The sequence below is a fragment of the Diabrotica virgifera genome, chromosome 7 (assembly GCF_917563875.1).
Source record: "Diabrotica virgifera virgifera chromosome 7, PGI_DIABVI_V3a".
In the NCBI taxonomy this organism is placed as follows: Eukaryota; Metazoa; Arthropoda; class Insecta; order Coleoptera; family Chrysomelidae; genus Diabrotica; species Diabrotica virgifera.
The window spans coordinates 148,939,748-148,956,047 of NC_065449.1; the positions used below are offsets into that span (position 1 = coordinate 148,939,748).

The 16,300-nt window shown below is 32.5% G+C and overlaps 1 protein-coding gene across 1 annotated transcript in view; it reads left to right on the top strand.

Moving 5' to 3' along the window:
- The window catches only part of LOC114334002 (probable ATP-dependent RNA helicase kurz), a 102,204-nt gene that overhangs the window by 66,617 nt on the left and 19,287 nt on the right, over positions 1-16,300 (top strand). Inside the window, exons 8-10 of the mRNA XM_050656420.1 lie at positions 3,499-3,731; positions 11,799-12,153; positions 12,680-13,011. Of these exons, the coding sequence (XP_050512377.1) occupies positions 3,499-3,731; positions 11,799-12,153; positions 12,680-13,011 (920 nt within the window). The remainder of the gene's footprint in view (positions 1-3,498; positions 3,732-11,798; positions 12,154-12,679; positions 13,012-16,300) is intronic.

Consider the following 16,300-nt stretch of genomic DNA (forward strand, 5'->3'; position numbering starts at 1 on the left):
TTTTTTGCAAATATCTCCAGAAATATGCATTTTAACGATAATTGAACAAAATTGTAGCAGCTAAAATAATGAACAAATTGGTTTTTTAAAGAGTGTTCTAAGTGCAATATTAAGCGAGATATTGAAGATCAAAGCCGTTTTTTATTTTGTGTCAAATTTATTCGATGTATTCAATGCCATCTAGCGGAGAGCGAATAAATTTTATGCATGCTAATGAGAAAGGATTTTATAGTGCTTAAAATAAGCTTTAAAATGAGCATCGTTAAAAGTCTTTTGTACGTAAAATGAGTGAGATGTAATGAAAAAAAGAGGAACATCTAATGGTTTTTTTAAATCAATGGATTTCATAAAAATTAAAATTAATCGTATTCCGTCTAGAATAAACTTTAATATAAAGAGTTTGATGGATTCTAGCAATTTCGCTGCTTTGGAACACATATTTTTGAAAAATCACGATTTTAAGAAAAAAAAATTCTAATTAAAAAAACCACCTTCTTTTAAAACCAAATTAAAAAAACCACATATCTCAAAAAGAATGAAAATAATAAAGATACGTAAAAAAGTGTAATAGTAAAAAAAGTAGGTTTTTTGACAAAAATTTTGGTTTGTTTGTTTTTCCTATCACACAAAAATTGAGGAAGATATGATTGATTAAAGAGCGCGCGGTAGCGCAACCACAGTCTCTCTCGAGCCTTTTGACCCTTCACCGTTTCAAAATAAAAGGTTTTTCACTACATATTATACTGAAAATATGGCCCAAAAACTAATCGTATTTTTTTCTACTTAGTAAACTAAACATTTTTAAATGTATAATCATACATATTCAATGTTTTAATTTAGGGGTAGTTTAAGGGTTAAAGAACTTGAGCATATGATTTTCCAGCATAGCTTTTTCGAGAACGTGGAACATATTTAAATCCTTTTTAGTTTATCAAAAGAAATTTTTAATACAATTTTTAATCCAGGGGTTGATTTTAATGGTTGAAAGGGGTTAACAATTAAATAATTAAGATAGAGAACGTAAAATATTATTTACTCTATATTTAAGTCTTCTTGTCAAAACAAATTAATTTTTTGTAAATTTTTTCTATTTAGGGGTTGTTTTTAAGGGTTGAAATGGGGTTAACAATATGATAATTAAGATAATTAAGTAAAATATTATTTACTCTATATTTAAATATTTTTATGTTATACTAAATTAATTTTTTGTAAATTTTTTCGATTTAGGGGTTGTTTGCAAGTGTTGTACGGTTTTCAAGGGGATGAAAATGAGTTTAACATGAGGTTATTGTGTTACAAAACACTTCACAATGTCACTCTTTATTATTAAACACGTTTTCTGGCGATAAAATGGCTCAATGTCAATTTTTCCATTAAGGGGTTGTTTTCACCCCTTAAAAATAAAAAACGGAGTTCGGGTCAATATCACTTTTGAAGTTACGGTAAGATAAGCCTAATTCCAAAATCTCATGTAAATCGGTTCATAGTAAAAAATTTCGGAGGTAAAAACCTATTTTACGCTTCAATGACTGCACTATAAACACTAAACAAAAACTACACATACTAAATAACTTCAGTTTTTTTTATCCAGATTTAGCCATGCAGTTCATACTTCCTGTAAGGGGAAAATTCACTTATCCCAGATACCTACAGTCGGAAAAATGAAAGAATAGGGCTTTTCATCGATTGTCATTTGTTTCGAGCTTCTGTCATGTGTCACATAATATTAATATATCTACGTCATACGTCTTTGGTTTGTATCATTGGTTATGTCAATAACGTATGACGTAGATATATTAATATTATGTGACACATGACAGAAGCTCGAAACAAATGACTGTGAATGAAAAGCCCTATACACTATGAGCTCGTACGTAGAGGGGATATTTACAAATTCGCGAACGCCAGTAGTGACAAGTTTGTAAACGTTTACTGGAAATTTGACATAAATGTCAAAGTGATTAATTTAAAATTAAAATTAAAAACATTAATTATAAACAATATTAGTTGGTCAAAGCTGTGGTATATATTTTTACCTTAAATATACTTACGTTTTAAATACTGAATTTAAGTTTTTTTAATGTTCCGTAATATCTAATTATAAATAATCTATTATAATCTTAGCGCCATCTACACGAATATTGTCAAAGTATCCGAAGTAAGAAATTGATATTGTATCAATAGAACGTCAAAATGATTAGAAAAATCTTAAAAAAATCGATTACAATTTAATTACTTTTTTGCGTTGTAAATATTAAGCGATAACAATTAAATAATAAATTTAAAAATTACCGGTAAAAGTTGAATTAGTAACCGCTAGGAGCGACACCAGCGAAGCTCAGAGCGTGTACCCATGAACGATCACATCAATCACTTATTTTGTATTTTCTATCTTTTTCTAAAACAAACGTTTGTTATTTATAGAAAAAGACAACAAATAGGAAATAAGTGATTGATGTGATCGTGCATGGGTATTCTTTCATTTTTCCGACGTTATGGTATCAAAAGGATTGAGCTTTCCGTGTTGTGGAGTTCTAGGTTCTTCGGAATGACTTCAGCGGTAGAAACAATAATCTGCATTGTCTGGGTACCATCCATCTTCCATCGTCTCCGTATTTGAATTTCTCTCTCTGTACTTGGTTATCTTTTCGTTATATTTAAAATACAGGTTGTTAATATTAGGTTTTGCCCATCAGTAAGTTTTGTTTGTCCCGTTAATTTATTAACTAATATGAGATCCGGTCTATTATGTGCTACTGTTTGGTCTGTGAGCACAGTGCGGTCTCAGTATAGCTTGTAGTTGTCATTCTCAATCATACTCTCAGCAATGTATTGATAATATGGGAGATGTTTGTTTGGAGAAGTTTGATGGCTATCTCTTGATAAAGGATCTTTCCTAAGTCATGCCGTTCCTTATACTCAGTTGTAGCAAATACCTGGGAGCCTTCGGTAAGATATTGTTGGATGGTTTCTTGAGCTTAAAATCCATATCGGCATTTATCATTTTGGACCTGAGGGTCTTTGACGATTTATTTCAAGTTATTTTTTTTTTTTGATCAGGTATAACCTGATCCTGAATGGCGAGTAATAAACCTTATTTGTAAAGATCTTTCCTGATGTCAACCAATAGGTCGACGCTACATTGTCGACATAGTCTTGACTGACTTCATTGGGATAATGTAGAGTAGATGTATCAGCATTCATCTGAAAATAAATTCTTAAATTAGCAATCTGTTTATCTAATTACTCACTTCATATCAATATCATTAGAGACGGTTTCTACAGTTTTTAGCATTTGATCTAGGTGGTCTCGAGTGAAAGTCATTAATTTTAAATCATCCATATACAAGAGATGATTAAGCTTCGCCACTACAGTATTGTTGTTTTTAATGATATAACCTGAGTCAGTGGAGCTCAATAACTGGGATAGGGGATTCACCGCTAGACAGAACCACAATAAACTCAACTTATTTTTGTTATTATATCTTATTATTTTAGGTTTTTGAATCTCCACCTCCTGGGTGTAGACTATGTGTAGTTAGTACCAACGTTGCTGAAACTTCGCTTACAATTCCTAATATTAAATATGTAGTAGATACCGGAAAAACCAAAGTAAAGTTGTATGATAAAGTCACAGGTGTCACCAGTTATGTTATTTCTTGGACAAGTAAAGCATCTGCAAATCAGAGGGCTGGTAGAGCTGGACGAGTGGGTCCTGGACATTGCTATAGGTAATAAATATTAATTATTAATGACAGAACACGTTCAATTTGGTAAATGTTATATGCAGAGTGGACCAAAAGTGTGGAAATGTCCAATTATCTCTTAAATGGATGGTCCGAATTATACAAAAACGGGGATGCACCTATTTTGCAATATGAAGATTTGAAATTTGATATTTGTAACGCTGCCAGATTTACCATTTTTCTGATATTATTGGTCTTTTTGGTTATTTAAATACAACACCCTGTATATCTGAAATCTCGACTTCAATACCGGTTCAACCGTATTTAATACTTTCGATTTTATGCATTCAGCGACATCTTAGAAAATATCAAACAAAAGCCTAGAAACGTCTAATTGTATCAATAAATGTTTTTATTCAAGCTACCTACGTACAACTAAATTTGAAAATAATAATTAAAAGTTTACTGCTAAATTAATGTCTACCTAATCAAGTGGTCAAAATGGCATACATTGTTAATTTGACAGTATCCTAAACAATGGTAAAATGCATATATTACATTTCTCCATTTTTCTCCAGAAATGAATACGGATTCATTGATAATTTTTTCCCTAGCTTTGCAACACTTGCTGATTTATTTTTATCAACTTTTCTTCTCGAGTATTCTCAATAAAAATAATCATTAGGGTTCAAATTTGGTGAACGAGGAGGTCATTCAATACCACGTAATCTACCAATCAATCATCCCGGAAATGTCTGATCTGAATAATATCAAACATTTACACCAAAATAAGCTGTAGCTCCGTCTTGCTGACCATATCTCATTAAAATTTGCCCCAAACTTGTTTTTAAAGGCAGGTACAATTTCATTTCTAAGTAGCATTTCATAACTATCTCTTTTTAAATTTCCTTCTATAAAAAACGGTCCAATTAACTTCGACATACAACAACACTATACCCGACCATACATTTAGTTTTTGTTCTCTTTTAGTATGGTTTTACGTATCCAATGTGGATATACCTCACTCCAATACCTTTGTTAGTTTTGGCGATTTACATTCCCACACAGTGTAAACATATCTTGTTAAAGAAGTTCTCCTCAGTTACAGTTTAATCATCATCACCCCACTGAACTGTAATCTACGATCGTGTACTAGAGATATCTTTCTAGAAACTACAGCTTTCAACACCTTTCCATTTGTTGAAAGATCTTCATTTATTTATCTTTCAACAACTGGATTTTGTAGGGTTAAAAATGAATTCTTATGTAATATGCGCAAGACTGAAGAATACCTACATCAAGTATGTGTGCAGCTCTGTGTGAAGATGGATGTGAATCTTCAACGAAACGCTGCATCAAATTTAAAGTTTTATTGTAATTCATAAAAGTTTTTGGTCTACCTGTTCGAATGTCATCTTTTATTCTTCCAGTTTCTTCAAAGCGCTTTACAATTTTTTGTACCGACACCTTATGGATAGGAGAATGGTTTGGTAAAGTATCTTTGAACAATTTGCTTACTGCACTATAAGATCTGTGTCTCTAGTCAAAGACATCATTAAAACAGTAATTCGCTCTTTTATTCTATGTTTAATATTTAAACAGCAAATTCGATATTTACTGAATTACTTCCAAACTAATTGGCACTGAGAAGACTATTTAAGATCTATTTAAGACTTTCGTGACTAGATAAAATACCAAGTGTTATACACTAAGCATCAAAATTAACGCACCACCTTAAAAATGGGACATTTTTGATGTCTCTTATTTCCTAAACCTGTTGTCTGATTTTAGTGATTTTTTAGTATTGTATAGCTTTATACTTCAAGAATATCAGTGTAATAATATTATTGCTAAACAGGTAAGTGCCATTGTATACCGGGTGTAACAATGATAGTGTGTTTTTTCCTCAAAGTTTGGAATACCCTGTGAAATATTCTAGCGGCCTATAAAATATTGAAATTAAAACTCGACTGTAGCCTTAGGCTTTCTTAACATTTTCCTTTTTGATTCATTCGCTTATGTTGGATATTAAAAAAGTTAGATACTTTAACAACTAGCCATGTTATTCATCAATACAGGGTATTTCTAAATAAGTGCGACAAACTTTAAGAGGTAATTCTGCATGAAAAAATAATGACTGTTTGCTTTATAAACATATGTCCACATATGCTTCGTTTCCGAGATACGGGATGTTGATTTTTTTTACAAACCGACGATTTATTTATTGCTCTAAAACCTGTTGAGATATGCAAATGAAATTTGGTAGGTTTTAAGAGGTAGTTATTGCGCATTTTTTGACATACAATTAAGAATTTTATATTCACTATTGGCGTGCATACAGGATGTATCTAAAATGTTTATACCCGTATACACGCCAATGGTGAATATAAAATTCCTAATTGTATGTCAAAAAATGCGCAATAACTACCTCTTAAAACCTAGCAAATTTCATTTGCATATCTCAACCAGTTTTAGAGCAATAAATAAATCGTCAGTTTGTAAAAAAAAAATTCAACATCCCGTATTTCGTAAACAAAGCATTTGCGGACATATGTTTATAAAACAAACGGTCATTATTTTTTTATGCAGAATTACCCCTTAAAGTTTGTCGCACTTATTTAGAGAGACCCTGTATTGATGAATAACATTGCTAGTTGTTAAAGTACCTAACTTTTTTATTATCCATGATAAGCAAATGAATCAAACAACAAAATGTTGAGAAAGCCTAAGGCTACAGTTGAGCTTTAATTTCAATATTTTATATACGCTAGAATATTCCACAGGGTGTTCCAAACTTTGAGGAAAAAACACACTATCATTGTTACACCCGATATACAATGACACTTACCTGTTTAGCAATAATATTATTACATCGATATTCTTGAAGAATAAAGCTATGTAATACTAAAAAATCACTAAAATCGGACAACAGGTTTAGAAAATAAGAGACATCAAAGTGTCCCATTTTTAAGGTGGTGCGTTAATTTTGATGCGTAATGTATATGGTTGAATAGTCGTTTTGAAGCGAGGATTGCAATAATAATAATATACAGAGTCCATAAGGAAAAATTTCCCGTAACTGGCTGTATACCATTAATTACAAAAGTTGAAGAAAGACTTCTGTGTAAAAGGTATATTTATTAAAACCCCAATAAAGGGCTACATTAAAAGACAGACCGTTTTCGCTCTAAAGAGAGCATCATCAGTGTTCTAAGCAAGCTCTACATGCTAAGCCACCAAAAATACATAGGTTAAAACCCTTAAAACGCCGACCAAAAGTCTTATATTGGCGTGTATTATGTTAAATCCTGCGATGGGTGAAAATGAAAAAGATATACCTCACAGCATTATATGACTCTACCACGTGTATGTGGGTGGTTGAGTTGATTTCTCTGTCTTCACAAAAAGAAAGGTAAAAGCCAACTAGTGAAAGCCAAGTGAGTTGGCTTTCGCCTTTCTCTTTGTGAAGACAGAGAAATCAACTCAACCACCCACATACACGTGGTAGAGTCATATAATGCTGTGAGGTATATCTTTTTCATTTTCACCCATCGCCAGGGTTTAACATAATACACGCCAATGTAAGACTTTTGGTCGGCGTTTTAAGGGTTTTAACCTATGTATTTTTGGTGGTTTAGCATGTAAAGCTTGCTTAGAACACTGATGATGCTCTCTTTAGAGCGAAAACGTTCTGTCTTTTAATGTAGCCCTTTATTGGGGTTTTAATAAATATACCTTTTACACACAAGTCTTTCTTCAATTTTTTTAATATACATAGTGTTGTATTTTAAATAGTGAGTAATGATATCAGAAAAATGTTAAATCTGACAACATTGCAAGCATCAAGCATCTACTTCAGAGATTATTAAGCGTTTCTAGACTTTTCGTTCCGTCTGTATTATGAAGAATAATATAAGACAGTTTTTACTTACAAAAATACGTTTGTCTAATAAAGATCTTACTTTATTCTAATCGAATACATAGGTTTCAGCATATAATTTATTATCAACTATTTTCAATGGGAAATAAGCCACAATTTTACAAAAAAAAATGATTTTATTAACGTTTCGACGCCCAATAATACTGGATTAAACAAAAATGTTGTTGCTTAGCAAAAAATTCTTCTAATAATTTATTTAATCGTGACTCATTTATATCGGCAATTCAGACATGTATTATACATTTTAATATATTGCCAATATTGATGAGTTGCGTTCCTGGGACGACTTTACTAAAAGATAGTTCATTCGATTACATGAAATCAACCTCAACTCAAGAATATCCGCCACAAAAATCATAGCATGTGATCTGTCTTTAAAAAGACAACCAAATGCAACGGTGGCAGTAAAATTCTCGCGCTAGAGATTCCATAGTAATCACGAGGGAAAACCAGGAAAAAACCTCGTGATACTATCTCGACATCGTAAGTATTTGGGCTTACATTTAGTTTACTCTCAAAACTAATACCAAGTTCTGACTTTAATATAATATATATGCTATTTTAAATTATAAATAATATTTGCACCTGTGTGAGCCAGCAGCCACTGGTAGCCACTGCAGCGTGTGACCATCTTGGTCATTTACCGGTTACATTCTGTATTCTCACATTGGAGCTAACCTCGCCGCCGTTAGCTTAAATCGTAACTAACAGCCCTAACTGCCGGAATAGATACAAACAGGAATGTAGCTACATAAGTCAAACTGTACATGAGATACACATTAATCTAGTTTTGGGTTCCTAACAGATGGGATGAAAAGTACGTAGGCTGACACAGCACCACTGGTATTAAATTTATCTGATTTTTAGTCAGCCATAACCTTCAAAGGATGCGTGTTTAAATTTGACAGCTGTCGAACTATTAATTTAAGAGATAGAGCATTTTGAGTGAAGCAACTTGTGTTAGTTTAAAAGAAAGAATGTGTGTACTTTGTACGCGCGTAAGAAGTTATACTTCTATTATATGATTTCAACGAAATCAGTATAGTTTAAACAGTTTATTTATATTTTATTTAAATATTAAACTAATTTTAATACTTTCTACTTTCCAAAAATTTTGATTAAAACAATACCAAAAATTAAAAAAAAAATAAAAGAATAAAACACACACAAACACATTGAAAAATGCCACAAAGAAATGATTTCTGAACAACTGAACGTTTACACCATAAATTTTTTGACACTTTCTTATTACTTTATGAATATAATCAGATTAGTGTGATTTTTGTGAAATTAAAATATTAAAATACAACAAAACATAGAGTAAGAAAACGGTATATTAGATGAAGATTGATAGAAATTTTCTTCGTAATCAAATTATGTAAATTAAAGCATTACCTACTAATAGGTATGTACATTATTTTTCACATTTTTCAAATAGGTATGTAAATGATTTTTATTGCAATACTGAAACGTTTACAATTATATACCTGTTGCTTTTAAAAACTATTTACTAGTCACTACAATTATAAACTTTCTTTTGTTTCTGTCCTCACAACAATAAAAACTAATATACACAACATTTTTTATTTACCCATAACCTCCATATTGAACAATTATTGACAGATCATTTTAACACCCAATCAGATCCCGTATAACGTTTGAGCTGTGCTCAGGACCAAGACTTTTGATGAATTCGCGCACATATACATTTACTCCCAAATGCGGATAAAGAAGTATAACTTCGAAAAATGAATAAAAAGGAATTTCGAGTCTAAATGAAGCATTGCTTTTGTCACAAATCAATGAAAACGATGGTAAATTTTCATGAATTGGGCTTCGAACTGATATTAAACGAGATATTGCTCCCAGCGACTGCCACGTGTTCGCTGACCTCAGAGAATGCTCGCTGTAAAGAAATTTAGCACCAATGAAGAGGTAATCGCCGAAACTGGTAATCGCTTATTTTGAGGCTAAAGACAAATTGTATTATAAAATAGTATATTATGCAACCAGCATTTAATGATGGTCATTATGAAGCGAGTATGAGGGTTACGAAACGAGTCGTATGCGGCGAGTTTCGTATAGAGTACGAACTTCATAATGATAATTAAATGCAAGTTGTATACACTATTTTTTCTATGATCATTCACAACAAAAAATATAATTCAAATTTATTAATTTTGTGACACAAATAAATTCAGTAGTTTGTCAGTTTGACGGTTTGTTTACATATTGAGAACTGTCAAAGCGTATGTATTTGACTCGCCATTGGTCACTGCGCATGTGCCACCTTTATCGCGAATGCCATATCGCGATTCTATTGGTTAAAAATCTGTATCTTAATGAAAATCTGTATCATAATGAAGTTCATTATGATACAGGTAGTGACATCATAATTGATATATTATAGTTAGTCCAGAAAGCCACTGCGCATCCGCTAGGAAAATTATTCTAATTCGAATTTTATGCACAATCTTACTCAAAAAGGACCCCTTTTAACAAATTTGCATGTTGCCAGGACCAAAAGTTGGTCAAAAATTTTTTAAACGTTTTTTTTTTTGTTTTTTTCCTAAAATTATTTTTTTTGCATGGAACAAAGTTTTTTTTTAGGTTTTTTGGATCATTCCAAACAGAAAAGGTCTTTAGTGACTTTTCTCTAAAGTTGATAGTTTTTGACATATAAGCGATTAGAAAATGAAAAATTGCGAAATCGGCCATTTTTAACCCTCAAAAACTATATGAAAAACTGAAAATTTGAATGTTGCCAAGGTAGGTAGATATTCTTTAAACATCGATTGATGAAATCCCGAAGAGTTTTTTGCAATACAATATTCAAAACTCCTTTGTTTTTTAATTGCTAATCAAGCCTGCGCGACACTATTTTCCACCGTTGCATGTGTATACAGTATGGTGTAAATGCAAGGAATAAATTCGTTATTTTGTAAACCGTCGACTTTAAGGAAGAATCCCAAAACAGGTCGATTTTTATTTTTAAGTTATGATATTGTGGCATATATGACATACTAGTGACGTCATCCATCTGGGCGCGATGACGTAATCGATGATTTTTTTAAATGGGAATAGGGGTCGTGTGCTAGCTCATTTGAAAGGTTCTTCAATTCTCTATCCAGTAGTATAAACATTTACATAATTATTTATACAGGGTGTCCAAAAAATTTTTATTAAATTAAATTATTTGACAAAAAAGAAGAATGTATAAATAATTATGTAAATGTTTATATTATTGAATAGAGAATTGAAGAACCTTTGAAATGAGCTAGCACACGACCCCTATTCTCATTTAAAAAAATCATCGATTACGTCATCACGCCCAGATGGATGACGTCACTAGTATACCATATATGCCACAATATCATAACTTAAAATTAAAAATCGACCTGTTTCGGGATTTTTCCCTAAAGTCGACAGTTTACGAAATAACGAATTTATTCCTTGCATTTACACCATACTGTATACACATGCAACGGTGGAAAATAGTGTCGCGCAGGCTTGATTAGCAATTAAAAAACAAAGTAGTTTTGAATATTGTATTGCAAAAAAATCTTCGGAATTTCATCAATCGATGTTTAAAGAATATCTACCTACCTTGGCAACATTCAAATTTTCAGTTTTTCATATAGTTTTTGAGGGTTAAAAATGGCCGATTTCGCCATTTTTCAATTTTTAATCGCTTATATGTCAAAAACTATCAACTTAGAGAAAAGTCACTAAAGACCTTTTCTGTTTGCAATGATCCAAAAAAGCTAAAAAAAACTTTGTGCCATGCAAAAAAAAATAATTTTAGGAAAAAAACAAAAAAAAACGTTTAAAAAATTTTTGACCAACTTTTGGTCCTGGCAACATGCAAATTTGTTAAAAGGGGTCCTTTTTGAGTAAGATTGTGCAAAAAATCTGAATTAGAATAATTTTCCTAGCGGATGCGCAGTAGCTTTCTGGACTAAGTATGAGAATAGAAAAATGGTATTGAAAAGTTGTATGACCGCTATGATCGTTGTATCGCCCTCGAAGGGAACTATATTGAATAAAAAAATCAAATTTTATCAAAAAATTTGTTTTTTTCTATGTTAGCCTACGAACGTTTTAGTCCAACGATTATATTTTATGACCACGTTATTTTCATAAGATCTCTACATATTATTTTCAAATTTCAGGCTATATTCTAGTGCCGTTTTCAACGATGAATTTCGAGAATATTCAGTTCCGGAAATTCAAGAAAAACCTGTAGACGACTTGTACCTTCAGATGAAATGTTTGAATATAGACAAGATCATAAACTTTCCCTTTCCCACTGCGCCTAATTTGTTGCAATTAAAAACGGCAGAGTCTAGATTGGAGACATTAGGTGCACTTAATAAAGGAACGGTCACCCCTCTGGGGCGGGCGATCTCCAAATTTCCGGTCTTGCCAAGATTCGGTAAAATGTTGGCTCTTAGTCACCAACAGAATTTGTTACCCTATACTATTTGTTTAGTTGCTGCTTTGTCGGTACAGGAAGTATTATTGGAGGTAGGTTTTAGTTAAAGTTTTGGTAGGAGGTAGTAGTTTAAAGTATTTTTGATTTTAATTTTATTTCATTTTCTTCCTTTTCGTCGATGACCATTATTTTACTTTTCTCGATGTTAATTTCCGTTGTTTCAATGTTATAGTACATATTATTCAGTGTTTTAACCCGCGAGCAGTTGCGCCGCGTTAGAAAAAATCTAACATTTTATCCTTTTTCGTGATAACTTGATGAAAAATTTTGCAACATAACTTTCCACTCGGAAGTGCCTCGAGGAAGGGTGTAGTAATGCGTAGGTTTATTTTTTTCTTCTTCTTTTTCTTTTTTTGGAATTTATGGCTTTGGTGAGAAAAAAATAGCTTTAATAATTGTTAGAAATAATATTTCTAACATTACAAGTAAAGAAAAATACTATAACATAAAGATTTGTTGTAAATTCGCGCCTAAATTCGTATTGTTAGACAAAATCTAACGCGCGACTGTTCCCGGGTTAAACTTTATATCTTCTGTATACTTAGTTACATTTTATAGGTTCCAGTTATACAAACAAGCCAAGAAAAACAAAAAGAACTTCGGCAGAAATGGTCTGTGACACGACAGAGATGGGCTGGCCGTGCTAATTCTCTTCTATTAGGCGATAATATGGTGTTATTAAAAGCAGTAGGAGCTGCTGAATATGCTAACAGTGAACAGAATCTCGAAAAGTTCTGTTTCAGTAACGGCCTTAGGTATAAAGCGGTACAAGAAATCCGAAAGTTACGAGTACAGCTTACAAATGAAATTAAGAAAAATATCCCGGACGCTGATGTTGTAGTGGATCCAAAATTAGAACCTCCAACAGATATTCAAGCGAAACTATTAAGGTATTTTATTTTATCATAAACTCTTCAGTTCATATATTTCTTTTACTCTGGGCAAATTAGGAAAAAACAAGAAAAGGTTATCTACCAGCTATTTTATTGCTTCGATCGAATCTTAAGATTGCATATATTGGTGATATAGGTAAAGTACGGTCGCCCAACTCAAGACATATTTTGACAGATTCAGGGTAGGAAACATACAACACAAAAATTCCTACCTCACACTATTAACAGTTCAAATAAACTTACTCTTTCATTTAAAAAAGAAGAATTACTGGGAGTAGTAGAGGTGTATACTAAACTCATACAATTTTGTGGAATTTATTTCCTCAAAATATTTTTATTTTGTACAATAAACAATATTCTCATTTGTTGCCAATATATTATATTATGCTGTAAATAAATAATTATTTATTGGCGTAAGATTTATGTTATTTAGGTTTGTTTACTCTTAATATTATCTATGAGCTCGAGTGCTGGGTTTTATGTGCAGCGGCACATTTAGAACCCGTGAGATGTACCGGGTGTCCCAATAAGAATGGCTCTCGGCCATATCTCAGGAACCGTTTATAGTACAGCTTTGAGAAAAAAATATTTATAACAAAAGTTGCCTCGGGAAAATCCTGGAAATTATTTTCATAATTGTAGGTCCACCGCTAGAGGGCGTAATTGAATATAAAAAATTAAAAAATCAAAATTTTACAAAATTTACCTAATGAAAGGGCACTGGAAATCCAATCATCGTATTCTGCATAAAATTCTGCGCATATTTAATTTCACAAGTTTAAGTCTACCTTTGCAAATAAGAGGTGGGGGTGAGTGGGAACCTTCTTATGAAAAAATGGCTGTAAGTCCGGTTCTGCTAAATCGAATTTTGTATACTTGGTCTTGTTGAAAACAGCTCTTTTTCGTCAATGTAAGAGTCTTATTTTCGAATTAGCCTAATAAGTAATATGCCAGCTAGTAGGCGTTATTTAATTATTTTCGGAAATCCAGTTTTCTTTGGAGAATATTAAATACAAGTATTCATTTATTAATCCTGTATTACAAAATTAGACCAAATTAGCAACATAATATCGAAAACCGCATCTGGAAAATGTTTGTTTGTTTTTTCCATAGCACACTACTTTTCCTTAACCTCGTTTACCGGTGACAGTAACAGTTATGTTTAAAATTTACACATTTCTTAAGATATCTCGATATAGAACAAAGGTATCGACATGCGGTTTTCGGTATTATGTTGCTAGTTTGGTCTAATTTTGTAATTCTTCTTCTTAAAGTGCCGTCTCCTCAATGGAGGTCGGCTACTACAATTGCAAACTCTTCTCTGTCTTCAGCTGTTCTTATTAGCTGTTCAAAATTTAGCCCTGTCCATTGTCGAAAATTTCTGAGCCACGATAGTCTTTTCCTTCCTAGTCCTCTCCTACCCTCGATCTTTCCTTTCACTATAAGTTGAGCATATTGGTACTTATTATTTCTCAGTATGTGGCCAAGGTTTCTAACTTTCACTGCGTTGAAAAGTTCTCTTGCCTTGCCTATTCTATGCAGCACTTCTTCGTTTGAGGTATGCGATGTCCACGAAATTTTGAGAATTCTCCGGTAGATCCACATTTCAAAGGCCTCTAACTTAATTATGGTTGATGTTTTAAGGGTCCATGTCTCAACTGCATAGAGAAGAGTCGACCAGACGTAGCATTTGGATAAACGTAGTCGAATTTCGAGATTTATTCGAGAATCACAAAGCAGTTTTTTTATATTTTCGAAAGATTTTCTGGCCTGTTCTATTCCCGATCTTATTTCTATATCCGGATTTAAGCTGTAATTTTGTAATACATGATTAAAAATTCATACTTGTATTTAATATTTTCCAAAGAAAACTAGATTTCCGAAAATAATTAAATAACGCCTCCTAGCTTGCATATTACTTACTAGGCTATTTCGAAAATAAGACACTTGCATTGACGAAAAAGAGCTATTTTCAGCAAGACCAAGTATGCAAAATTCTATTTAGCAGAACCGGACTTACAGCCATTTTTTCATAAGAAGGTTCCCACTCACCCTCACCTCTTATTTGCAAAGGTAGACTTAAACTTGTGAAATCAAATATGCGCGGAATTTTATGAAGAATACGATGATTGGATTTCCAGTGCCCTTTCATTAGGTAAATTTTGTAAAATTTTGATTTTTAAATTTTTGATATTCAATTACGCCCTCTAGCGGTGGACCTACAATTATGAAAATAATTTCCAAGCTTTTCCCGAGGCAACTTTTGTTATAAATATTTTTTTCTCAAAGCTGTACTATAAACGGTTCCTGAGATGTGGCAGAGAGCCATTCTTATTGGGACACCCGGTACATATTGTATTACGGTATGCGGCAAAATAAACAGTACTGAAATTCGTATGCCTCAAATTTTTATGTGTCAGGCGCCGAAACGTACTAAGTGGTTTCCGAACGTCGTTATAACGTATGTGAATGTCGTGATAATGTTAGGTGCTTCAGAATGGTTCTCAGTTTGCAGAAAAAAATTTTATGGTTGAGTACTATTTTCGATCATACGGAAAAGGTCACGAAAACGCTCCAAGCTTAAAATCAACAATGGTTTCAGCACGACGGGACAACCTGTCACCCTGCCAGAGAGTCTCTTCGAATACTGCGTAATCATTTTGGGAGCTGCCACTCACCAGAACTAACGCCACCAGATGCGTACATATGAGGAATGCTGAAGGAGTCAGACAGATCCACCGTCTGCTATTTCGGACTTGCGGACTAGAATTAAAGATTTTTTTGTGCCAGAGGCAATGGCAAATCTAGAAATTTTCCTTGTGAGGGAACTTCCAATGAAAAACCAACCAAAAGACCATAAAACATAAATAATAACTTATAGCCATTAAACTTCCTTAATTTTCCTAACTAGCGTGTTTATTAGGTTGAATTTGTCTTTCTGTGGTTTCGGTTTCATGCCAGCTAATAATATATATTTTTATGTTTGAACAATTTTTTTCTTTAATTTTGGACCGTGCTAGGGAGGGAAATTTCCTCATTTTCCCTCACCATTGATCCGCCTCTGACCAGAGGGCATCTTTAAAATCTGTCAGTCGTCGTGCATAATGTTTGCAAGTCTATATCGTGTATACTAGATATATAAATAATCATAAACATTTCAATATTCATTTCAGTACTGTTTATTTTGCCGCATACTGTAGATCATTTGACAAAATTACTTTCTCAAAAATATCCGTTTTAAGCTAAAAATTTATCGAATTACGATACATTTCAATTTTTATTGTTT